This window comes from Cotesia typhae, unplaced genomic scaffold (assembly GCF_013202065.1).
Source record: "Cotesia typhae breed Kobodo isofemale line unplaced genomic scaffold, CoteBio_Ctyphae contig_4, whole genome shotgun sequence".
Lineage (NCBI taxonomy): Eukaryota > Metazoa > Arthropoda > Insecta > Hymenoptera > Braconidae > Cotesia > Cotesia typhae.
In genome coordinates this window covers 8388022-8414263 of record NW_027423748.1, presented here as the reverse complement: position 1 = coordinate 8414263, position 26242 = coordinate 8388022, and the positions used below count along the sequence as shown (strand labels likewise).

General features: G+C 27.9%; 7 protein-coding genes across 22 annotated transcripts in view; 3 read left to right on the top strand and 4 right to left on the bottom strand.

Annotated features, from left to right (window-relative positions):
- Positions 1 to 1902, bottom strand: part of LOC141527399 (uncharacterized) — a 111519-nt gene extending 109617 nt beyond the window's left edge. For 3 of the 4 annotated variants that reach the window (XM_074242860.1, XM_074242866.1, XM_074242870.1), the window contains exon 1: positions 1761 to 1902. In XM_074242860.1, the coding sequence (XP_074098961.1) occupies positions 1761 to 1806 (46 nt within the window). In that variant the 5' untranslated portion in view covers positions 1807 to 1902. The remainder of the gene's footprint in view (positions 1 to 1760) is intronic. The other variant, XM_074242855.1, reaches the window with a different exon arrangement.
- Positions 1903 to 2950: 1048 nt separating this feature from the next.
- On the top strand, positions 2951 to 6772 carry Acat2 (Acetyl-CoA acetyltransferase 2). Its single transcript, XM_074242880.1, has 9 exons — positions 2951 to 3107; positions 3179 to 3442; positions 3748 to 3869; positions 4332 to 4444; positions 4530 to 4729; positions 4802 to 5031; positions 5342 to 5530; positions 5627 to 5789; positions 5857 to 6772. The coding sequence occupies exons 2-9, from the start codon at positions 3394 to 3396 to the stop codon at positions 5973 to 5975; spliced, it is 1185 nt and encodes a 394-aa protein (XP_074098981.1). The 5' UTR covers positions 2951 to 3107; positions 3179 to 3393; the 3' UTR covers positions 5976 to 6772.
- Positions 6773 to 6848: 76 nt separating this feature from the next.
- Nt5a (5' nucleotidase A) lies at positions 6849 to 8621 on the bottom strand. The gene is given in 4 exon segments (XM_074242878.1): positions 6849 to 7039; positions 7139 to 7814; positions 7816 to 8146; positions 8148 to 8621. Coding segments are annotated over 3 exon segments (1311 nt in total). The 5' UTR covers positions 8477 to 8621; the 3' UTR covers positions 6849 to 7039; positions 7139 to 7163.
- Positions 8622 to 10709: 2088 nt separating this feature from the next.
- Eaat-2 (excitatory amino acid transporter 2) lies at positions 10710 to 14162 on the top strand. Its single transcript, XM_074242874.1, has 10 exons — positions 10710 to 10934; positions 11151 to 11324; positions 11395 to 11470; positions 11535 to 11733; positions 11810 to 12026; positions 12130 to 12414; positions 12754 to 12987; positions 13061 to 13255; positions 13321 to 13455; positions 13688 to 14162. The coding sequence occupies exons 2-10, from the start codon at positions 11257 to 11259 to the stop codon at positions 13875 to 13877; spliced, it is 1599 nt and encodes a 532-aa protein (XP_074098975.1). The 5' UTR covers positions 10710 to 10934; positions 11151 to 11256; the 3' UTR covers positions 13878 to 14162.
- Positions 13942 to 15697, bottom strand: Emc6 (ER membrane protein complex subunit 6). Its single transcript, XM_074242887.1, has 5 exons — positions 15556 to 15697; positions 14682 to 14842; positions 14525 to 14617; positions 14405 to 14424; positions 13942 to 14313 (listed from the first exon to the last, which is right to left on the bottom strand). The coding sequence occupies exons 1-5, from the start codon at positions 15593 to 15595 to the stop codon at positions 14283 to 14285; spliced, it is 345 nt and encodes a 114-aa protein (XP_074098988.1). The 5' UTR covers positions 15596 to 15697; the 3' UTR covers positions 13942 to 14282.
- A 755-nt stretch (positions 15698 to 16452) lies between these two features.
- Positions 16453 to 26242, top strand: part of Ryr (Ryanodine receptor) — a 38725-nt gene continuing 28935 nt past the window's right edge. For 8 of the 13 annotated variants that reach the window (XM_074242826.1, XM_074242828.1, XM_074242827.1 and 5 more), the window contains exons 1-5: positions 16453 to 16686; positions 17682 to 18337; positions 24536 to 24640; positions 25516 to 25614; positions 26051 to 26065. In XM_074242826.1, coding sequence (XP_074098927.1) covers positions 18284 to 18337; positions 24536 to 24640; positions 25516 to 25614; positions 26051 to 26065 — 273 coding nt within the window. In that variant the 5' untranslated portion in view covers positions 16453 to 16686; positions 17682 to 18283. The remainder of the gene's footprint in view (positions 16687 to 17681; positions 18338 to 24535; positions 24641 to 25515; positions 25615 to 26050; positions 26066 to 26242) is intronic. The other 5 variants (XM_074242833.1, XM_074242834.1, XM_074242836.1 and 2 more) reach the window with 1 other exon arrangement.
- On the bottom strand, positions 19164 to 21672 carry LOC141527343 (uncharacterized). Its single transcript, XM_074242763.1, has 3 exons — positions 21638 to 21672; positions 20055 to 20564; positions 19164 to 19851 (listed from the first exon to the last, which is right to left on the bottom strand). The coding sequence occupies exons 1-2, from the start codon at positions 21670 to 21672 to the stop codon at positions 20066 to 20068; spliced, it is 534 nt and encodes a 177-aa protein (XP_074098864.1). The 3' UTR covers positions 19164 to 19851; positions 20055 to 20065.

Below are 26242 nucleotides of genomic sequence, written 5' to 3'. Positions count from 1 at the left end.
AAAATATAATGGTAATAATTTATTTTAGAGTCATATCTATTGATTAAGGTTTCATATCAGTAAATATATTATTTGGAGTGAAAAAAAAAATCTTTGATAAAAAATTTTTAATAAATAGCTAAGACATTAAACTATTTCTTAAAAATTTATCAAGAAATTATTCATTTTTAAAAATATCATTTTTAATTATATAAATAATTTTTTTTACCTTTTAATAGAAAATTATTGAACGATATATAAAAAAAATTATTTTTTCACCATAAAATAAAATCTTTATAAACACAAAAATGATGGAAGGTCTAATCTATTTATAGAATAAATTTGTGACCAAGAATTTTAGCACTTTGAAGCAACTTACTCCAAACAATAAAGTGTAGACACGTTAACTTAAACTCTTATACTTTACTAAAGTATACTAACTATTACACTTGTTATTTTTTTAGCACATTCTTTTTTCACACCCGGTTCTTTTTTTCTCAGTTTAATTCACGAGGGAGGATAAAAATACGGCAGCCAGGACCAGGACAGCCATAATACCTCGACGCGGTTTATGAACACATGTGTCGGCTTGTTAACGCTAAATAGTACGATACTATATAATATATTTATAGAGAATTCGGGCATCGAATTGAATTTAATTATCAAAAAGAGAAAGAATAAAAGTTACCTCCGAAAACCATCATTATAATCATAAATTACATTAAAGTTAGCTTATTTTTTATTTATTTTTAACTGTAAATAAATAAATAAATAAATTTGTTCCTAAAAATAATTTTTAAAAAATTGGATTTTTTATTTTTGTAAATTTCTACATGTCAATTTTTTTTAACCATAATTTGTTTGTTAAAAAAATTCTTAAAATTAATAATGCTGAAGTTAGCCGTCAGCTGTCAATTTTAAAAATTTTAATAACAAATCAATTATATTAAAAAAAAATGCTTCTAAAAATTTTCACTTGTAATTTTTATTAATTTTCACATGTGGAATTTTTTAATTTAATTTTTTTTTAGAATAATTGCATTATTATAAAATTTTAAAATAATTCTTAATGTCTGCCAATTTCAGTGTCATTAAAATTATCAAATATTTGCTAAATTAATTTTCATTGATTATAATTACTATCTTGACGATGACAGTTATGTCCGAAAATTTGTTTAAAAAAACAAATCAAATTTTTAAAATTTCCAACAATCATTCATACCAAGTAAAACTTTAAGAACTTGGTTCTATTCTCTGTCAACTTAATTAAATTTCCATTGTTGATAAATAAATTCACTTTTAAAAATAGAAAAATGAGTAAAGAATTGCTAAAAAATTTTTTTTTGTATGAAATTAAAAAAAAAATATAATTACAATGAAATAGTAGTAGCAATGATAGACAGAGGGTGGTGATATGTTCATCTGGCTACAACATTCCCCCACATTGATCTAGGGCTGTCAAAAAAAAAGTCTCCCACGTTCAACGACCTGACAGACAATAATCCTGCATAAAACCTGTCACTCTAAATAAATAACTTGTAATTTTTTAAGCTACTGTACAAGATTGATTAGCGGGAAAAATATAGCTCTAATAACTTGATATAAAATCGGCGAGGCTCCATGCCCGTTGACCCGGAGATCAAACGTGCAGATGGCGATATTTTTTATCAGACAATGCACCACCTCAGAGCTGTTGTTTTATTATATAACGGGTGATTGGTGATCGGGCGATTGTTTCTGATAGTCATTTGTTACAAACGTGTGATTATTTTATAAATTACCTCGATTATTGGCGAGCTCGTTATTTTCCTCCTTATTGTCAGCCATCTTAGCACCAGTCACTGGTTGGTCACACAATTCTACTAACCACTGTTAAACTACCAATGCACGACGGGTAAAAACAAACCGAGAAGTTTCATTTGCAACACGCACTGGCTGCCGCGACGCATGCGCCACCTGCGGGGAATATTTTGGTACTAATTTTCAGGGATGTAACGGACAATTTTTTCACCCAGAGTTTTGGAAATAATTTGTAAATAAAATATTTTGTGGTTGTGAGTAAACAATTTGATTATCAATTAGATGATGTATTAAATTATTTTTTAAAATACTGAAGTTAGCCGTCAGCTGTTAATTTAAAAAATTTTTTTATTAAATCTATTACAATAAAAAAAAAGTGCTTGTAAAAATTTTCACTTAATTATTTTTATTAATTTTCACATGTGAAACTTTTTAATTTATTTTTTTTTATAATAACACTAAAGTTGACAGATTTAAAAAATTTTTTTTAAATCCTACAGCAATTTAATTATTAAAAAGTTTCATGAAAATTAATTTAGCAGATATTTGATAATTTTTAGAACTTTTGTTTACAAACAAATTGTGGCAAAAGAATGAGGAAAGAAAATTGACATCTAGAAATTTTAAAAACAACGAAATTCAATTTTTTAAAAATAATTTTTCATATTTAATTTAATTGTTTAATAAAATTAAAAATTAATCTGGTAACAGCTAAATGATGTTAAAGTTAGCAGCCACTTGAGAATTTTTTAATTTTATTTAACAAATAAATCTTTCCTGAAAAACTATTTTTTATTTTTTTCCAATTTCTAAACTTCAATTTTTTTTTCTCATTTATTTTTGCTATAATTTATTTGTTAAAAAATTTTAAAAATTAATAAATAGCTGCTAAATTAATTTATGTCGCTCATTTTCAGTGTCATATATTTTATTGTAATAAAATAAATGAAACATTCATGGAAAAAAAAATTGTTTTTAAAAGTGAAAAATTTTTTTAAATATATGTGTTAATTTTTATTTTTTTTTACATGCAAATTATTTTTATAAATAAAAAATTATGCATTTGTTATTAGTACTTTAATTAGTAGTTTTTTTTTTTGTGTGAATTAAAAAAAAAAATACTATTAAATTTGCTTACATAAAAAAAAATTTAATGAAAAAAGTAAATTAATTAATTAAAATTAAAAAAAAAAATTTAAGTAAATTTTATGTTTTAATTTTTTATAACAATTTAAATTTTTCAATAAAAATCAACGTCAATTTTTAATAATCTACAAAAAAATTTCTTACATGAAAATCTTATCAACTCTAAAATATCTAACGCAATAGTTGAGTATTATTCTACAAAAAAAAATGTATGTATAATATATTGATATTTATATGTGTGTATATATTGTAGGAACGAATGATGGAGATGGAGACAAGGTAGACGTGGTTGGTGTAAAATAATCAGTTGCGTTAGATCCAGCGAGCCAAACGTTGACGTTAACGTGGCTTCCGCTATTTATCGGCGGTACATCGCTTCAATATAAATAAATAATCCAAGAAAAGTAAACCAACTTTGTTAATCACCTTAAGTAATTATTTTTTTGATTAACAATAAAGACACCAACAATGTCTGGAAGACAAGTGGTTATTGTGTCTGCTGTTAGAACTCCAATAGGTAAATAAATTACTCTATTAAGTTGAAAAAATTTTTTAAAAATTATATTAGCAAGTTAAAATTTAAATGCTGATTATTCCTGTAACGAGATAGGAATTCTAATTTTAACCATAATTAAACGGAGATTTTTAAAAATATTTTTTATCTGAGTTAATGATTATTTGACAGATAAATAACCTGGTGCTACTTTCGAAAATACCGTTAGGGCAAATTAACTACCCATTTTTGTGGATGAAAAATTATAAAAATAAGTAGCAATTAAATTTGACTCATTTATTTTTTATTGATTGATTGATTGATTGCAGGATCGTTTTGCGGTGGACTGTCGACACTTAAAGCCTCTGATTTAGGCAGTATTGTCATAAAAGAAAGTTTAGCGAGGGCTAATCTTAAACCTTCTGATGTTTCTGAAGTTATTATGGGTCAAGTATGTTATTTTAATTATAATTTTTTTTTTATTTCAATTATAAATAACTAGCAATCTTGCAGTCACTATGTGACTTCTGTGACTTGTGAAGTATAAATAAATAAAATTTTGCTTTATTAAATAATTATTTTTGTTAAATTGTACGATATTTTCTTAACTAATGACATTTTTAAAGATACAAGCTCATCGTGATGTTACACTCATCAAGAGCTTTCATTTGAGTACCCACATGAATTTTTCATATATTTTTCATATATACATATATATAATATATATAAATATATGAAAAATTGATGTGGGTACTCAAATGAAAGGTCTTGATGAGTGTAACATCGGGATGAGCTTATATCTTTAAAAATGTCAATATTTTACAAGATACAAAGTCATTTCTTATCATATGACTATCCTGGAAACAAAATTTTTCTAATTCTCTTTTAATAATAAAAATAATTAAAATTTCAGGCATTGCCAGCAGGACAAGGTCAAAATCCAGCACGTCAAGCTTCTATGAAAGCTGGTCTCCCAATATCCGTACCTGCATACCTGATAAATATGCTCTGTGGCTCTGGTCTCAAGTATGAAAAAAAAAAAAAAAAAAAAAAAAAAAAGAAGAAAAAAAAAAGATGAATTATTTATATTACACATAAATAATTTTTTCAGATCAGTTACCAATGGATATGTATCCATCAAAGCAGGCGAGTGCGAAGTTGTAGTCGCTGGAGGTCAAGAAAGCATGAGCCAGGCACCTCACGCAATTCATCTTAGAAACGGTGTTAAAATGGGGGATGCCACAATGGTTGACACGATGACGTTTGACGGATTGACTGACGCATTCACTGGGATCCATATGGGAAATACAGGTTCTTACAATTATTATTTTTCTGTCGCGCTTTACTGAATCTATGATTTATTGGAAAATAAATTTTTTTTAGCTGAAAATATCGCCAAGAGATTTAAAATATGTCGCGAAGATCAAGATACATTAGCAGCACAATCTCAACAAAGAGCAGAAACTGCTATAGCTGCTGGGTACTTTAAAAAAGAAATTGTAACTGTCGAAGTTCCTGGCAGGAAACAGTCGACTTTTCTTTCTCAAGACGAGTATCCTAAAGCTGGAACTACTGCTGAAAATCTTGGAAAATTACGTCCTGTTTTTGATAAAGTATGTAAAGAATAATTATTCTTGACATTAACAAGTATAATTCTTTATTTGATTTAAATTTATTATTTCGGAGTAATTCTAAATTAGTTAGAATTGCGCGTTAGATAAAATTTGTTTGTTTAGCTATTTTTTTTGTACATGTAAATGCCGTGATATGTCAAATATGAATTCATATAATTAAGAGATTGAGATAAATTTTGTGACGTGAATCGATTTTTAGAAAAAAAATAATTGTAAGAAATTCTAAATAATATTTCAATATGAAATAATAAAAATAAATTTACTTAATAAAAAAAAATAAAAAATACAGACAGAAGGAACCGTGACAGCTGGCAATGCATCAGGAATAAATGACGGTGCAGCGGCAGTTGTACTTATGTCAGCAGAAGCCGCTAAAGCAAGAGGAATTCCAGCACTTGCTCGAATAGTTGCTATTGCTGAGGGAGGCGTTGAGCCTGATGTTATGGGTCTAGGCCCGGTACCAACTGTTGAATTGGTGGTAAGTGCCACACAATTATCATTACATACTACTAGACTATTTCGACATAATTGTCCACTTATGTACTTACGAATGACAATCATAATCGTACTCTAGTTGAAAAAAGCCAACTGGACAAAGGACCAGGTTGATTTGTATGAATTAAACGAAGCGTTTGCTGTTCAGTCAATTGCTTGCATGAAAGAGCTAGGGCTAGATCCTGAAAAGGTTAATATCAACGGTGGAGCTATTGCTCTAGGTCATCCTCTAGGCGCTTCTGGTAAATATTTATTTTGTAAATTATATTGTATTTAAAAAAAAAATAATTCTTTAAATTCTTGTTTCAGGAACAAGAGTTCTAGTTACGCTGTTACACTTGTTAGAAAGAACTGGAGGCAAAAAAGGTGTTGCTTCATTGTGTATTGGAGGTGGAATGGGCATCGCAATCGCTGTCGAAAGAGATTAATCAGCAGTTTCAAGTATTCACAATTCAAATGAATTTAAATGGTCGTATTGCAAAAAAAAAAGAACAGTTTTTAGTTAAATTAGATATTCCCTAAATGTATTATATTTTATCAGCATTAGCTGGCTGTTGAGTTCTTGTTACGTTTTGAGTATTTTATATTTTATAATTCAACTTAATATTTATCCTGATACTAATACGATGAAACTCATTTATGCTGGATGCATTAGTACCTGTATAATTCTGTTACATGTTTTTTTTTGTGACATAAAAATATCACTTTTATTGAAATAAAGTATCATTTAATGATCAAATAAAATATATTTCAATACTTGAAAAAATGATATATCTCAAGGCAGAATTGTACGTACCAACTCAGGAACTAAAAAATACACTGTTAAAAAATTTTGCAAATTTTAGTATAAAGTAAAAGACCCGGTTATTGATACTAGCCTAGTTATTGACACTTGCAATTTTATTTTAATTAAAGAAAAAACAAATTAACTCTAATAAATTAATAAATATAATTTTTGAATTATAAATTTTAAGATAATTGATTTTTTAAGAACATTTAATTTTTTTTAATTAGAATAAAATTACTGAGTCTTTTACTTTACTAGATTTTATAGTATTAAAAATATACAATATCGTCACGGAAATTGACTTCTAAAATATTTTTATAAAAAAATTTTTTTTTTCTTTAACAGTATAGTAAAACTTTAAAATCTCAGATTTTTATGTCCACCAGTATTTTTATATAAAATTTATTACCGTTGTGTATTGTTATGCTGATTAATAAATAACTAAGAATCAATTAAACCATGCTGATATTTATTGAGCCACAAAAATAATTTTTTTTTATAAAAAAATATGTAATACTGCTATTTGCTAGTAGAAGGCACGGCCAAGTCTTTATTTCGGAGTTGCTCACGCAAATCATCATCTTCAGCTTGTTTATCCAACATTTTTTTCATTTTAAATGTGCGATGACGTTGTTCCTTTAATGACTGCTGCTTTGGTTCTCTTAGTAACGATAACTGTCGGCTAATTGCTGGAACTATGGATATCTGTAACAAAACTTACTCCTTATAATTTTCTTCAAAAATAAAAAAAAAATATACAAACCAAATATATTTATTTACGCTAAAACTTATTGATGAAATTACCTGGAGTCAAGTATAATTCAAGAAATCAAAAAAGACCATTAGGCTTAGCCGGATAATATCCGTGTCTAGTCAAATCATTTTTATCAAAACTCTCATAAATTTTATCCAACGGATTGCGCGCAATAAGTTTAATAGAAGGAATACAGAGCTTTGAATAATTTTCAATCAAAAAACTCCAGTAGCTTTTCTCATATTTTTCTTCTCCACTATTATTATTAACCTTAACAGAAAAATAAGAGCCCCAATAATTAGACACCATAGTTTCAGCATCTGAGTGAGGAAGAGTGATATGATCCATGCCCTCATCATGCATCTCTTCACTGACAACGACAGAATCTAAGCCAGCGTGTCCAGCAGGCACAAAGACGTCTTGAATCAAATTATCTCCCAAGTACAAGCACTTCGGCTCTGATTTTCCGGTAATTTTACCAAACAAGCTCTTTAATTCCTTCCAATTTCCTTGAGAATAAATTCCTCCCCGAGTCAACTCATCGCCTTTTACTTCCTGGGCTTCTTCATACCCTTCTAGAGCTAGAAACGGTCTTGAGGCGGTAAAAAATCCCGGCTTTTTGGCAAAACATACCACAACATCCAACAAAGACCTCCAGTCCTCCCCGATCGTGTGCGTGGCCGTAAAATCAGCAAAGTCTAAATTAGATCCAGTCACCAGAAAAGTAACTCTCGTTTTTTTTCAACTCCTTCAGCCAGCTCACGATTTCTTGGCTGCATTTTCTGAGATATTTATCGGGATTAGTCTTTAAATTAACAAAATACTCTCCAAGATTTTTTTTAAATTGTCCTCTCTCGTACATGTTCATCAAAGCTTCAGTAACATCGTTCCATGCTTCGTACTTTTCTGTTTTTCCGCCACTTCTGCTGTCTATGTCATCAACAGCTCTTGCGAACGTCAAAGAAGCCGGCATGTCGTAGTAATCCATCAGAGCTCTCATCATCTTGGAGTGAGGTCCTTTCCAGACATCCAGGGGGTTGCTGATAAACACATCGAGACTCCCAACGTTGGTTCGGGTAGATCGAGTTTATTTGGTCTAACGAGAGTGAAGCTATTCCGTGATTCACGCGTTGGATTACTCCTTTGAAGTCGGGCTTCAGGATGTTCCCGCGGTCGAAGTCTAAAACTAGTCCTTTTTGCATAAAATCAATGTCCTTTGGTGTCAGCGGCTTTTGTAAAAATTCCGGGTTGTAGTTCTTTTTGGTCACCAGGTACTTCGAGAGGACTTGGTACTCCATTTCTATCATGTTGGTTACGTTGTACCAGAGTAGTGTGTGGTCTAGGTCGAAGCCGATGCAGTCGTAGTCGCTCAGTTTGAAAGTACTCATTTTTTTTTAGTAGGTCGTGGATTTAAAGTGTTTTTTAAAAAATTTGCGTTGAAATCTGGTGATTTTTGAAATTTATTTTTATGATATTGAAAATAGCAGACTTTTTATTTTTTTTTTTTTTTTTTTATTGTAAATAAATAAATTTTAATTTATTTAATAGAATTTTTAAAAATTTATAATTTTATAAAACTACATTTTTATTTTTTAAATTTAAATTAAATTTACTTTAAATTAAAAATTTTTTTATGTAAATATTATAAAAAATAAATTTTTTCAATAATTAAATTAATATATAATAAAATTGTAAATTTTAAAATTTAAAAACAATATTCAATTTAAATTATATAAATTTTTGAATTTTCTATATTACAAAATATTTTAAATTACTATAAGAATTTTTTTTTTTAAGTTTGATATTTTCATTAGCATAAAATTTGAATTTTTCAATCACTGAACTTAAACTCACTTTTCTTTAATTTGTTACAATAAATTACAGAAAATTTAGAAACAGACTTTAAACCAAAATAAGGTTAGAAAAGATAAAGAATTTTGTCCAATAATCTGTATCTAGGTACATGTGATGTAAAAACGAGTAATAAGGGTTTTGAATCTAAATAGCACGTGGGTTTTATATACTTCCCGTCATATAAACTTCGAATAAAAAATTTTAATTTATAAACAAATTTAATATTTTCTTACATTAGCAGGGATGTGGACACATCGAATATTCCTCGACTGAACGAATAACGTGTCAAACTTGACAGTTTCACCATTTGAGTTCGTGAAAAAACTGTTTTTCATTGTCACGTTCATGAACCTAAAAAAACAACATGAGGGATGAAATTTTTTTAAAAAATTAAAAAAATTTTATAAAAAAAATACTTACGCGTCTGTTTCTTCTACAGTTCCATAAACGTAAGATTCATTTCGTAAATCAATTGTTGTTTTGTAACCTTTTACAGCTTGTAATAAAATTGATAAATTATTATAAAGTGCAAACTTTTCAGCTTTTGATATGCGTACTCGCGGATTCATGTTTGGATTTATAAACGCGCAGATTTTTTCACGCATAGGGAGCGCTTTTAAAACATGACGAGCGGCTTTTTACGATGAGAAAATGAGATTTAAAATTCTTTAGAAAAAGAATTCAATTTTTCTTAAGTTTTAAAAACTGACACAGTTAAAATTATAAACTTCAAATAATTTATAATTAAAAAATTGAAAAAAAAAAAATTAATCTTGTAATTTTTAAACATTTTAATTGCTAAAAAGTTTTTGACTTTTTAAAAAACAACAAACACTTAATTTTTTCATAAATTTATTTAAAAATATTTTATAAAAAAAAATTTAAGTTTTTGGTATTAAATTTCAATAATTTAAAACTAGCAACCTTTTGCAGTTACTATGTGACTGCCGTGACTAGTGAATTATAAATAAATAAAATTTTGCTTTATTAAATAATAACTTTTGATAAATTGCACCGTACTTTCTTAATTATTGACGTTTTTAAAGATATAAGCTCATCCCGATGTTACTGTCATCAGGAGCTTTCATTTGAGTACCCACATGCATTTTTATATATTTTTCATATATACATATATATAAATATATAAAATATATGAAAAAATGATGTGGATACTCAAATGAAAGCTCTCGATGAGTGTAATGTCGGAGTGAGCTTATATCTTTAAAAATGCCAATAGTTCACGAGATACAAGGTCATTTCTTAATTATGTATCAAGAGATAGAGTATTTTCGAATGCAGCCTAAATAAATTGACTATCGGTGAGAATGATATAAAACCTTGAAAAGGCACAAATTTAAATCAAAACTTTTGCAATGACACTAAATTTCACTAAAAAAACCGATTTCATTATATAACTGTCCTGGAAACAAAATTTTTCTTATTATCTTTTAATAATATAGATTAAAGAATCTGTAGAAATTAAAAAAAATACTTTTTTATAATGAAAGTGGATGATAACAATTTAATGGATAAATTTGATGTGTCTGGTGCTACCGTGTCCTAGATTTGATCCAATGTCAATAAATAGACATTACTATACTACAATATTATTAATGGGGATTTGATGATATTTATAGGCTTGGAGATAAAATGTCCTATTTAACAGGCTGTTTATTTTTATTGCAATAAGAGACGATACCCAGCCACCTGATTTATGGCATAATTCAATAAATGACGTTTTCCTGTGAGTCCCTTCTCCACGACGATGACCCCCTCGTAAAATCCCGGCCCCTTTGCTCCGCATCCTGGATGAACCACTTTAGCTGACTGATTGAACATCCAAACGACACGATAAGCTTTTTTGTCTCAGCTTAGGTACTTTAAGTATTAAATATTAACTCAGATGAGCTATTTTTATTCTAAATTAAAAGTTACCTCAAGTCTTTAATTTTTTATTAAGTTTTGTTGGAATTGCATCGGTATCAGACATGAGTGAGTTTTTCAGTTTTTATCAAAAATTTTCTGCGAAAAAAGTTTATTTCAAGTAGTAACAGCAATCTTAAAGTTTTGAGAAATTATAATTAATTTCCACATGTTTTAAAATAAATTATAAAAATTTTTAATTAAATTTCAAAAGTTACTACTTAAAATAATTTTTTTTATAATCAAATCAATTCGTTAATTTATTAAAAATTAATTGAATTTTAGGATGTGATTCTGTTAAAACTGGTCTAAAATGTTCATTAATTTTGTGCGATAACAAAAACACTCGATTTTTCTTCTAAAAATATAAAAAATAAAATAAAAATAAAAAATGTCTTTGAAGCAAAGAATTACTGGAGCAGTTGCTGTTTTACGAGGTGCATCTATTCCAGAACCGCAGTATGTAATTACAAAAAAATATAATTATTTACTTGATTTATATTTAAGTAATCAAACTTGTTAACTTCAGACAAAATGTTGAAGCAGGGGAGAAAGAAAAAAAAAATCCTGATTCGGATGAATCTAAGTCCAATAAATACCAAGCAGTTAGTAAAATAAATTTATAATTATAAACTATAACTTAAAAATTACAATAATAAATCATTTCAGTTAAAAAAATGGTTTTCGATGAATTTATTGCTGGTGCTGACAGTAATTGGAGTTTTTAGCGGGCTGGGACTGGGATTTCTCGGTCGTCTAGCCAATTTATCGCCAGACACAATTATGCTTGTAAATTATCCCGGAGAAATTTTGATGCGTCTGCTAAAAATGTTCATTTTGCCACTGATTATTTCTTCATTAATTACTGGTAATAATTCAATCTTCTATTACTTCATTAAATAAGTAATTTTTTAATAAAAAATTTACAAATTTACTGATTAAAGGAATGGCTCACATGGATCCTAGGAGTTCTGGACGAATGGGGTACAGAGCGCTGACTTATTATACAGTGACAACATTGTTAGCAGCTATAGTTGGTATCGCCGTGGTCCTTGCAATTCATCCTGGAGACCCGCTGATAAAAAATTCCGTATCAACAACTTCTGCCTTTTCAGATGCTTCTAAAGTTTCAACTCTAGACGCTCTTTTAGACATTGGACGGTATTAATTGCATAAAAAAGAGTTTTTTTTAATTATTTAACAATTAAAAACATTAATTGTGATGACAAGACCAAATGATTGTAAGTATATTATTTTTTTTCAGAAACATGGTCCCAGAAAATTTAATCCAAGCGAGTTTTCAACAAGCCCAGACTACGTATATAAAAAAACCAGTGATCGTAGTTTTCGGTCGAATGAACAACAGCGAAACTGTAATCGAACGGACACTAATTTACAAAGACGGTACCAATGTCTTGGGGATGATTGTCTTTTGCATAACTTTTGGTGTCTTAGTTGGCCAACTGGGGCCCAAAGCCCAGATTATGGTTGACTTTTTCGGCGCGCTAAATGAGATAATCATGAAAATCGTTCATCTTGTCATAATCTGGTAATCTATTTTATTACTTGAAATGACCTTGTATCTCGTGAACTATTGACATTTTTAAAGATATAAGCTCACCCCGACATTATACTCATCGAGAGCTTTCATTTGAGTATCCACATCATTTTTTCATATATTTTATATATATATATATATATATATATATATATATATATATATATATATATATATATATATATATATATATATATATGAAAAAATATCAAAATGCATGTGGGTACTCAAATGAAAGCTCTTGATGAGTGTGACATCGGGATGAGCTTATATCTTTAAGAAGTTTGTTATATCTTTAAAAACTCTGAAAATTAAATCAAACATCATTAGGTACTCGCCTTTCGGAATAATGTGTCTGATAGCCGGCAAAGTGATGTCTATAGACAACATAGTATCCACTGCCCAAATGCTGGGATTTTACATGATCACTGTCGCGATTGGTTTGTCAATTCACGGTCTCATTACTCTGCCGTTGATTTTCTGGATCATTACGAGAAGAAATCCAGCGACTTATTTTAAGGGAATGATCCAAGCTTGGATTACTGCTGCCGCGACTGCTTCTAGGTATTAAAATCACAATTTATAAATAAATAAAGCTTTATTTTACTAAATAAATAATCGTATGAACAACTTACAGTGCAGCTGCATTGCCAATAACATTCAGATGTCTGGAAGAAAATAATAAAATAGACGCTCGCGTTACACGATTCGTTGTTTCTGTGGGAGCTACCGTAAACATGGACGGCACAGCATTGTACGAAGCGATCGCTGCTATTTTTATTGCCCAGTTAAACGGAATTTCTCTGAGCTTTGGAGACATTATCACCGTTAGGTATATTAACTTTTCAGTTGTGAATTTAATGAGAAATAAAATGAATTTTATGTTTGATTTTAAAGTTTCACCGCTACGCTGGCGAGTATTGGAGCTGCTAGTATTCCAAGTTCTGCTCTGGTGACCATGTTGTTGGTATTAGGAGCACTCGGACTCCCGACAAATGATGTTTCTCTTCTATTTGCTGTTGATTGGTTACTGTAAATAATTATGTTATCTGTTTTATTTTAAAAAAAATTGTTGGAAAAATTATTTGAAAAATTTTACTTATCTTCAAATTTTTATGATCTTGATTTTTTTTTTTCACATTTTTTATCATAAATTATGGCCGAGAATGGTATTGACCCCACGTGTAAATAATTACCATTTTTTTCAACACTTTTTTAAAAACTTTTTATATAAATTATTGAATCAATAAATTTTTTATTTCAGAGACCGACTGAGGACTTCGGTAAATGTCCTCGGAGACGGATTCGGCGCGGGGATAGTTTATCATTTGAGCAAAGACGAGCTTGATCTTGTGGACCAAGCTAAAAAAATAGACACCATTGAATTAGGCGACCCGGAAGCTGAAAATTCAGGTGTAAATCAAGTTGCTGAAGTTTCAGAAACAAAAATTTAAATAAAAAAAATTTTTATAATCATTGGAATATTTTTTTATAAATTGTCACTAAAAAAAGCTGCCATGACATTCAAACATTTAGATATTTATTAACTGTATTACATGCATGCCAAGTACAAAGCTTCAAATTGAACATTAAATTAAATTTGTCATATTGACGTGTTTGATTGACTTTCTTTGATAATAAATTAATAATTACAAACATATTAACTGTAAATTTGATGTATTATAATGAAAATAATTAATAATTTTATAATTAACTAATAAATAGTATGCTATTCAATAGTTTTTAAATATATTATTTTCTTATACATCAACATCGATAATTCAAAATGTGTAAAAGTGTAAAGTCACTCATAATAACATCGTTATAAGTGCGATTTATTTACAAAATTTATCTAGGGTTCAATAGACGTGGACCATGCCGTACAGGAATCTGTTTAAATAATTTTAATTAAGGAAAATAATTTTTAATTAATAAGATAAAAAAATAATTAGAATTAATTAATAAATATTAGAAAGGATACGTCCAGAATAAAATGTACGTCTGCAGATGATAATAAATTTGTTAAGGAAAATATTTAAAGCTGTAAAAAAAATTTTATTATTGATAAATATTGTTTAATTAATTTTTTTATTAAGGATACAAATAGACCGCCGAAAAATCCATTTGTCAGCAAACTGTAACGACTGATAAAATATTTCTTCCAATTTCCTCTAGCTTTAAATAATAACATTCCCTAAAAAATTAAATTTTTATTAGTTTATTGATAATTAAAAATAATAATAAGAAATAAAACTTACCCATAAACTTACTACAGCAAAGATATAAAAACCAAAACCATAAAGACCAGTTAGTCCCAATAAACCAGCAGTTCCACCGGATAACGCGGACATTGATATTTTGCAGTATTCAACAACTGCTGCATTATTTCTTACAGCACCTTCGCTGTATGCTATGACATCTAAAAAATTAAATTAAATTAATTAATGAAAATTAGATTCTATCAGCTGACATCTGACACATTTTTTGTTTTATTTAAAAAATAAATTAGTACTAAGAAAATATTTTTAAAAAATTACACTTAGGGTCAGTTTTTCAATTTAAGATAAAATTTTATCCAATGATAAAATATATCTATAATTTATAAATGTTGTCAAATATCAATTACTTTCAATATTATAATAAAAAAAAAAATAATTATAATAAATATGTGAATAAAAAATACATGAGTAACATGAGAAAAAAAATTGAAGTTAAATAATATTGATTTGATAGTTGTTTACAAAAGAGTGTCAATAATTGTGACATTAATAATTCATCTGACATTTTGACAGAATCAACCTGACAAGAATAATAATTAGTCCTTATTTTTTAACTTTTCAGTAGTTAAAATTATTCTTTATCATCAAAATTTTATAAATATGTTAAAATAATTTTTTATTAATTGAAGTTTGAAAAATTACTTGGAATAAAAAAATCTGTCATTAGCACATGCTTCAAAAGATTTGATATTTTTTTTTAATATTAAAGTTTAAAAAAATAATAATGAAAATAGTTAATGCAATAACAATTTATTTAATTTTTTCTCTTTAATAATTAATAACTGTATAAATTTACTGTAACCTAGAACCACAGTAAACAATTAAAATAAAAATTTAATAAATAATAACTTACCTTCAGATTTTTCTTGTTTAGTTCTGTTTTTAGCAGACATTTTAAGCGCGTAAATAAATTATTTATTTAATTAACAACAATAACTGGCATAATAAAACTAGCCAAAATGATTATAAACAATTTTTCGTCGACGTGTGTTTTGTGTCACAAATCACAATTCACTGAGAGTTGGAAGACATTTGTTTGTCATCCGAAGACATGGTAAATTTCTATATTACCAATTTAAAAAGCGCGGGAAATTTAAAATTTTTAAAAACAATATTTTAAGTTATTGTAAATTTATAAATACATGACTTGGATTTTTCTCAAGGCGACACTTGAGTATTATTTTATTTTTACCTAACTATTGTTTTGTCATGTTACGTTTTTCTCGCATATGTATAGAGATACATTTATGCGTGTAAAAGCAATTTCTTTTATTAATTAAAGAAAAAAATATAAACAAAAAAAAATTTTTGTAATATTTTTTAAATTAGCACGTAAAAATATTATTAATGACCTATTTTTCAAAAACTACCAAACTTGTGCTATATTTAAAAAAATCAAAAATATCGATCTTAAACTTTAAGCACAAAGTCAATTTTTTAATTGATATTAGAAAAATTTTTATCAGCAGAAATTGTCTGCTTTAAAATAAAAAATAAAAAAATCGAAAAAGCGCGTAGGGTTTTTGATAAAAATGTAAACTATGAGACGAGGGTTCTCAAAAATCATCCTGGGAGTAGTTCAGGGCGTCGTGGAACGTCGCGGCTCAATTGCTCAAAATAGCCGAGAGCCACTTGGTCTACTCCCATCCTTGTTCTCTTCTCTTATTTACGAAGCACACATCTTGATCTTTTTATGCCGAGACACCTCCGTGGTATCCAACTTAAATTTTCAGCCGGGTTATTTTTCGGCCAGGCGGAGTACTCTAACCACCTCTGTCTTCTGTGGACAAATATATTACATATTGGCTCCTATATTTATATTTATACCTATATCCATCTGTTCAAACCTAAAAACTCAGTACACGATCTTCAAAAATAATAATTCAATAAAAATAATAATAAGTTCAGTGCATTTCTAAATTAATTTTATTTGTTAAAAGTGTGTCAGTGCTCAGTGAAATTTATTTTCTTTCAAACTTGTATTGTAAGAATTTTAAATTTTACTCACTCTAAACATTATTGAATATTATTCACGATTTATTATCATAAAATCTTATGCAAATAGTTCCTCTTAGATAAATCAATCAACAGTTATATATATATATATATATATATATATATATATATATATATATATATATATATATATATATATATATATATATATATATATATTGCTCGGATAAATAAGTAAATTCGATTGACATGTCATCGTTTTCGTAAATTCTAGACTCGGCTGTACGGAAGTTCCAAAAATAAAATTCATTTTAGGTGATTCATTCTTGAATCAAGAATTTATTAACATCTTTCGTGGAGTAGAAATAACTAATTTATTTCATTCAATTTACAATATTTATTTAAATAATTTAAACACTCAGTTTTTTAAAATTACTTCAAATATTATTGAATTCAATAAAAATTTCAAAGAGAAATTTAAAAATTTTAATCGATAGTTTTTAAATAAATAAATAAATAAAAATCAATAGACTTATAAATTAATGAAACTATTGAAATTTCAATCAACTATTTTAACCATAATAATAATAAAAAAAAATAATAAACAATTATAGCCGATTGCTAACCCACTTAACTTTCGGGAGCTTTCGAGTAGAAAAAGTCTAAATACCATTAGCATAATAAATTTTATTAATGTTTTATAAATTTGGGCCACTGCCAATTTTATGTAAACGTTTTCACGTTGCGTACCGTTGCGTAAAACAGGAAGCGCTTTAGTTAAGAGAAAGCCGGCACATCAATACCTAAATAAAGATAAAAAGCTTGAATATATGTTAAAATTCTTGAATCATTGACTCATCAATTAAATTCGAGCTTTGTATCAATCAAAATTTCGATAAAAAATTTCCAACTTTTATTCAAAGTAGAAATTATTTATCCCCTTTATTTAGCCAAGAAATTTATTGAGATTAGTCGTGAATAAAATAGAGGAGTAAAATTTAAAACAAAAATGTTAAATTGTAGCAAAAATAACGCCGCATGCGCGAGCTACCTGAAGGGGTTGAATTCCACAGAAGACTAACACTAGTGTAGCTTTTTTATCCCTCTACCCTACAGCACTACGTTCGTCGAGTTTGCAGATCGTTTGAGGTCCGAGGGGGGAAAAAGGGTAGAAGTGCGATCCTTGTGTATGTGATCACATCATCGTATCGGGAAATTTAGCGAAGAGTTGGGTGTTCAGTCGTCAAACGGACGCTTGGACTGTACTGTTGCACCCGCGTTTATCTAAATCAGGTGTAACACGGAGCCATGCAGACACGCGGTTGGCTCACTTTTGAGTGACTTGTTATTATTGTTGGATTGTGATTGTTTGGTTTTTTTTTTTTTTTTTTGGTTTTATTGGCACACGCTCGACAAGTGTGTGTTGTTCATTATTATTACTATTATTATTGTTGTTGATACATGATTGCTGTGGTACAGTCATCAGAAACTAGAGCTAATTGGATTATTGCGACGGTAGATGCAGATACAGTTGTCTTGAGTCGTGGAGGGAGACAAAGACCAGAGGAAACGTCATCGGAGTCAGACCTACTCTCTGATCTCTATAGGATACACGAGGTCTGAGGATGGCTGACAGCGAGGGTGGATCCGAACAGGATGATGTTTCATTTCTCCGCACGGTGAGCTTTTATTCAGTTTTTTATTTTCACTACTCCTTCCTATCTCCTTACTCAGAAGATTTTTATTTTATCACACGAAATAGCAAGCCTCGTTTATGATGAATTTTTTTAGGCAATGAAATTAAAAAAAAAATCATTATTCAATAATTTAATAATTTTTTTATGTGGATGAAATATTAGAAAAACAAAATATCAGATGTAAAAAAAAAAAAAAACATTTTTTAGTATTTATGAATTTTTTCAATAAAATATTTTTATTTTTCTACATTTCAGCATCATAAAAAAAGTTTTGATAATTTTTGTATTTTTTTTTTTGCAGAAAAATAATGAAAGTTTTAAAGAGTCATTAGATAATTTTTATAATTAAAAAAAAAAAATGAATTTGATATCAACAGAGAAAAATGTTAAATTTAATTTTTTTTTCAGTTTTGATGGTTTTTATATTCATAATTATTAATTATATAATTTACGCGTATAAAATAAAAAAAATTTATGACAAATATTTTGATAAGAAAATTTTCAAAAATAAGGAATAATTTTCAGTAAAATAAAATACCTGTCATGTAAAAAGAGTATTTTAAAATAATAATATTGAGTAAAAATATTATGAATGATCTAATAATTATGAGAAAGTGGTGAGAAGCATCGAGAGGCTTCGAATCGACCCTGACCCTTAAAGAAAGTGATAACGAGGGATTTGAATATTCGTTTATGTTAGTTGGAGGTTGGACTTATTTATATTTATGATTATACCTTTTATTGGAAAGTGCAGAGAGGTGTTATGTGTATGTGGGGTAATACGCATGCTAGAGAAGAGACAACCGAGTATAATTGTATCGTCAGTGTAATGTGAGTGGGCCTCTTAGACATCCTCCTATATATCCTTATCATAACTTTACTTGTTATAGTTTCAATAGCTCTAAACTTTATAATTAAATGATATATTGCGTATAGAAATATATAATATAAATACATATATGTGACGTGAACAAGTGCAGGGTGGATTATCTGGTACACAGGTGAATATAATGGGATCCATGTGTATCGGTCTGGTTTGGTTCACTTTCTGCTCAAGATAATATGATAGATATATATCGACCCCATTAAAGAAAGATGATAAAGCTGGTACAGTATGGAGAGAGATGTATATCAGATAAAGCACACACGTCGCTGCTCATGAGGGCCGATAAGTCACTTTTTATAGAACACTTTTTTCAATATTCTGTTTAAATTTGTTTCAGAAATTCGTTTGAGTTTCGCTTTTTCCGAGCTAGATTGCTGAGTTTATGGTTATCATACATCAGGTGCCAAACGCGTTGAATTTCGTCCTTCTATTGTAGTATTATCCGCCGAATTACTATATACCGAGCGCAACTATTAATTGCCACCGCAGTTCTACTGCAGTAATGAATTCCTAATTCCCTTAAATGTTTTTCTGGAATTTTTTACGTTTATTAAGTCAAGTACTTTTTGTTTATATATTCTATTTGCGTTCAACTCTGATGTTTTGTGATCTACAATGAAAAGTTTTAATAATTTGAGTGATGTAAGTCTAAGTAGCTTGAAAAAACTTTGAAATTTGAAATTTTTTAATTTCTAAAATTCTTTGAGATAAAAAAAAATTATCATTGTTTTGAAAAATAAATTTTTTTAAATTCATATCAAATTTCAACGTTCATCATAATAAATTACCAATTTTTAATTAAAAAATATTTACCATTTTTCAAATCAACAATCCTTCCTCTTTTTCTTAACTTCCTTTTTAATTTTTTTATCTTCAGACTTCATCTTCTTCCCTTTCCTCCCCTTTCCTTTTTTGCCACCATCTTCAGTCTTGAAAGCTTTTCCATTACGAGATTTGGCTTTTTTGATATATTCCTCCTTTTGCTGCCTGGTCATGCTGCTCCAAATTTTTCCAGCCTGACAGGCGACCTCGGTAATGCACTTACTCGGGTTTTTATAATACATTTGCAGATAGAATATAATAAAGGGATTAAGCGAGCGGCGTTTACAGGAATTCCGCTTGAATTTTCTCTTACGATGTTTAACGCCCTTCATCTTCCTTTTGCATACGCAGGGTCCTTTGGACATAGTCGCGGGCTTCACTATTTCTGTTTTTATTTTACTGTCTTTGTCAGGCTCCTCATCTTTATTCGGGTCTTTCTTATCTGAGGTGAAAAAGCCCTCGGTTTCGACGTTACTGGTTGGTCCTTCATCGATATTTTCACTGCAAGTTAAAATTTATTTATTCTGATGCTAAACACTAAACAACGTTGGTATTATTCTAGACCAGTTGACAATTGGCAGCTCGCCAAAATTTACTTCGCCTCAGAGACATTCCCGCCGAATTTATTTTGTGTTGCTCTGTTATTTTTTATTGCGGTAAGCTCGTCAGTTGATTGATCGATCCGATCGAATGCACTTTCAGCGTGACCTTGATATTTATTTTAGACTTCATCGGATCAATGCTCTTTCTAATTTTCAAGTGTTTGATACTTTGTTTAATTGTTCAAAACTGATCGAGAGTATTTTAAAAATTATTTCAATTTAATAATTTACCTGCAAGCTTTTTTTTTTTTTTTTCGAAAAAAATTAGTTATTGCCTAATTGCTCAGAAGCTTTAGCTTCATTCATCATTCATCAGGTCATGCAATCTAGAGCACCTGAATTTTAGAGGCAATAAATAAAATATCTTTTTAAGAGATGCGATAAAATTTTATAGTTTTTTAAAAACGTAAACTGATGAAAATTTTATTTTATTTAAGAGAGAAAATTTTGATTAAAGAAAAATTAATTTATAAAAAAAATTATTGTCAAATATTTAACTAAGAACTTTTTTTCTCAACAAAATGTTAAAATTTGAAAATGTTTTTAATATACGATATATTTACAGTTTCTTGACTCTATAAAAGTCTAAGCAAAAGAAAAATAAACAAACTTTTAAAAACTTTAAAGCTTTTAATCTCCGGTAATACTATTATAATTAAAGTGATTACTAATCTCACCAATTGACTAGATCAGATACATATAGTAGAATAATTTACAGGCACTTTACTAACAATTTATTCAGCGCAGTATTGAATAAAGCTTAAGCTTAAATTGATCTTATAAAGTAGAGAAAAAAGACCAGCAACTCTCAATCTATAAAACGCTACAGGTGTCTTTAATTAATATTTAAATTTCACTCCCTTGGCGTAACTTTTTTTTATTGAAAAGCGCATCATAATCTGACAGCACGAGGTTATTAAAAGTGACAAAACTGTTTGTTTCTGTTATTAATTAAGTAACTAATAAACTTGCCTGTAATCTCGGCCGTCATTTTCCGCATCGTCCATGCTCCAAAGAACTTTGTCTTTTTACGGTTGATTTAATTTTTTATTTTTATAAATTTTTAGTGGTTAATTGGGCGAAAAAATACTTGAAAAATTTTTAAAACTAACTTTAATACGTGCCCATAATTTACGGTGAAACAAATGAGTGTTATTATATACGTGTGTGTTTCGCTAACCTTGACCGTATATGACTAATAATGTTGTTGCAATAAATAATATGAATAGTAGGTTTTTAAAAATCGATATACCGTTATTAAATTTTATGGCTTTTGACACGGACTTATTATTAAATTTATGAATATTCAACGTTAGTTTAAATTCATTTTTTTATTTTTATCCGGAGAAAATTTTATTATTGAAAGACCAATTAAAAATTTTCGACTTAAAAAAAAAAGTATGTGTGGTTAAAAATGAAAAAACTATTTTTATTTTATCAATAAGTCAAGTGGAATTTTTGAATAAATGGTTAACACTTTTGTTCTACATTCAAGCGGATTTACGAAAATATATTTTTAATAATAATAATAGCAGTATTGTATCAACACAATACGAAATGATGAAGTACACGCGACGTTTTATATAAATTTAGGTCAATACTCTGTCACACAATTGTCGTACATATATCTAGCTGAGATAATGTGATGTACCCCCGAGACTCTTCCATAAATTAACTCTCTTATTACATTTTACTGTAATAATTTCATTAATGTACATTTGTACTGTTGATGTTAATTAAACTTTCTTCAGTTCATAAAAGTATTTTATGATTTTATTTGAACTCGTGAAATATAGAATATACACAAATAAAAAATTAATTCTTGATTAGACAGAATAATTTTCTCAACTCAAGAAAATATTTTTAAAGACAATAATTATTTTGAGATAAATCAAATTTTATCGAGCGAAGAAAAATTTCTTGCTTCAAGAAAAATTTTACTTGAGCTAAGACTATTTTAATCTCTGTCATTAAATTTTCATGGTTCAAATAAATCTTTTTTTGTGTATTCTTCATTAAAAATCATTTGAAATTTAAAAAAAAATTTTCTAAGTATTGAAAAAATTTTCTTTTTTTTTCCAATCTCTATTTCAGTCGACTATAAATTTTAATAAATTTGTAAGTTTTTCAACTTCAATCTTTTCTAAATGTGGCTGCAGTGTTTAAATGAAGTTTTAGGATAAAAATAAATCTATTTTATTTTCAACACTTGATTTTAAAAAAGTTCAAACACTTAAGAATATTTAATGGAATTTTGAGTGCATTTTTTTTTTTTTTTTTTTAAATAGAAATATTCAGAAAAAAAAAAAATTTTTTCAACGTCCTTGACCCGCATTTATATAGTCTCGGAAGTTCCCCCTGAGTTTCATCGCCTTATCATAGTCTATTTTACTCTTACCTGTCGTCAATTGAATTATTAACGTTTCATTCTCTCTACTCCGTTTAACTGCATACACAATCGGGTGAAATAAATCCCGTTTGTATGCATTTATATAACACAAATACACATTACCCACTACACTTGTAATGTCTATATTACATCTCTGTGTATATATACAAATAATTAATCTTATAACTTTTGGCTAGATCAACCCATTCATGAATTTATTTCCATTCCAAATGAATAAAGCGCTAATTAAAATGTTTAATTATCATCAACGCTAAATTACAACTATTATTGCAATTAATTTATCATGATATCATCATAGAGCGTAGTACTCAAAATTCAACGCGTTTAGTTTGAATCAAGCAAAGTACTGAAAAAGAAGATTCTTTTCAATGAAAAATAGTTTTAACTTGAGTAATTTTTATTAATATAACAATAAAGTTCTAGCGGTTTATAAACCTGCCAAGAAATCGCGTGCCATTGACAATTTCCGACCCTGGTTATGCTAATGTGTCCTTTTCTTACAATATTTATTAATGCATGCTCTGTATCAATTGATTTTACGGCAAATCCTTAAATGCAATTATCGATTTTATTGCAATTTTTTTTTTATTTAATTCAGAAGATTGATATTATAAATTTTAAATGGCTCGTTTAAATAAACATTAGTTTTTTCAATTGGCATTATTGTGCGATGAATAACTCACTTAATAAATATATTTATAAATAATAGTAGCATTCTTTGGGAATAGTGTCATTAGAGCCAAATTTATTTTGGCAACGAGCTCACACAAGTTCATTTATGACTTCAAAGTATTCTAGTAATTTCTGACAATTTTTGTTAATAATAAATAACATCAATAATTGTTAATCAAATTAATTTTTTATTAAATCCTTAGATTATTTTAGGAAGAAAGTATATAATGACCTTGTATCTCGTGAACTATTGACATTTTTAAAGATATAAGCTCACCCCGACATTACACTCATCGAGAGCTTTCATTTGAGTACCCACATCAATTTTTCATATATTTATTTATATATATATATATATATATATATATATATATATATATATATATATATATATATATATATATATATATATATATATATAATATATATAATATATATAATATATATATATATATATATATATATATATATATATATATATATATATATATATATATATATATATATATATATATATATATATATATATATATATATATATATATATATATATATATATATATATATATATATATATATATATATATATGTATATATGAAAATATATGAAAATGCATGTGGGTACTCAAATGAAAGCTCTTGATGAGTGTAACGTCGGGATGAGCTTATATATTTAAAAACGTCAATATTTAAGAAAGTACAGTGTAATTTAACAAAAGTCTGAATGAAATAAATATTTTCTACTTTTGAATGACGAACTAACCTTGATAAAAATTTAAATTTTACAGGAGGATATGGTATGTCTATCCTGTACGGCTACAGGTGAGCGAGTTTGTCTAGCAGCTGAGGGATTTGGTAATCGTCACTGTTTTCTAGAAAATATCGCAGACAAGGTGAGTATCATCATATCAATTATTTATTGCATATTAAAAGCGTCAGGACCATTTGAGGTAAAAACTTTTACCCGTAACTTCATTTCACAATCCATTCTTTATACATCGTGTGAAAAACTGTAAAAACCGCTGTGAAGAGAAATTTTCTCTCAAACAAGTTTAAAATGCAGTTTCAGAATAATTGATTTAGAGTAAGCTCTCGGAAAAGTTTTACATTTTTTATTATTTTTGATTGAAAACTTCTATACCAATATTATATAGCTAACACGTTTTTATTAGTTTGCATACGACGGAAGGTTGATACTCAATTAATCTAAAGTACATACACTATTAATTGACCCAGTTTCTTTTGTAACTTTGAATTACATCAGTGAATATACATAACAGTGTAATACATAACACGTGGAAAATTATTAACCGGATATTTATGACTCAGGAATAATTATATGATCAACTAATTAATAAATTGCTAATTCAATTTGACGGGTGAACTTTGATACTCTCCATAGTAATTTTGAACTGTTAATTATTTGAATTAATAACCTACTTATTTATTAGATCAAGAATGATATTAATGACCCTATATAAATTTAAATCCGAAATTAAAAATTGTCAGAAAAAATATTAATAGTTTAGTGGAATATTTTCAAATTTTTAGGTCATCATTATTAATTATTAATTATTTCTGAGTCATAATTACAAAAGAAGTTGACCTATTTTGCGATAAAAAATTTGAATTGATAAAAACAAGAAAATCAATCAATTTATCGTTAAAAATACTTTGTCTCAATTCTAAAATAGTGCAAATTTTTTTTTCTTTCAAGTTACGTAATAAAAAAATTTTTAACCTATCAAAATAACTTGCTGAATTACAGAACATACCACCAGACCTCTCTCAATGTGTCTTTGTGATAGAACAAGCTCTCTCGGTGCGAGCTTTGCAGGAATTAGTGACAGCAGCTGGTTCAGAGACGGTAACGTAACTAAAAAAAACCTTAGAATTACTTTTAATTTTAAAAATCATCGCATCAAACATTCTTTAATCCCCATTACACATTTTATTGTTTTTCTATCTCGGAGCTTTCGAGACCGCGGATTTAAAAAGCTTATAGTCATGGACTTTGCTGATATAGAGTTAACGCACCCTTTTTTGTAAACAAATACCTCAAACAAGTACATTTAAAATAATGCTCAGAAAAATTGCATGTGTCAATGTTAATGTTAATGTAATTCCCTTTGTAATTTAAGCAAAATAAATTATTAAGAATCCAAATACTTTACTACATATTAATTACACTTGATTTTTGTATTTTACATCCCCCCATAAATGCATCAATTCCTTTTAATAAATAAAAATATTCCATTTGTAAGTAACTCATTTCGATTTGTGTTTTTTTTTTTCATTTGCAGCAGCAAGACACACTTGTAAGTACCTAATAATTTGCGATTTTTTTTCCTAATTAATTTAATACTAATAGTAAATAATAATTAAGCTCGTGGTTTATTTAATATTCAGTATTGCTTGTGATAAATCTATTTAGTTGACTAAAATGCTTACTATCAGCTTGATTTTGACGTTAAAAAAAATTAGAATAGGAAATT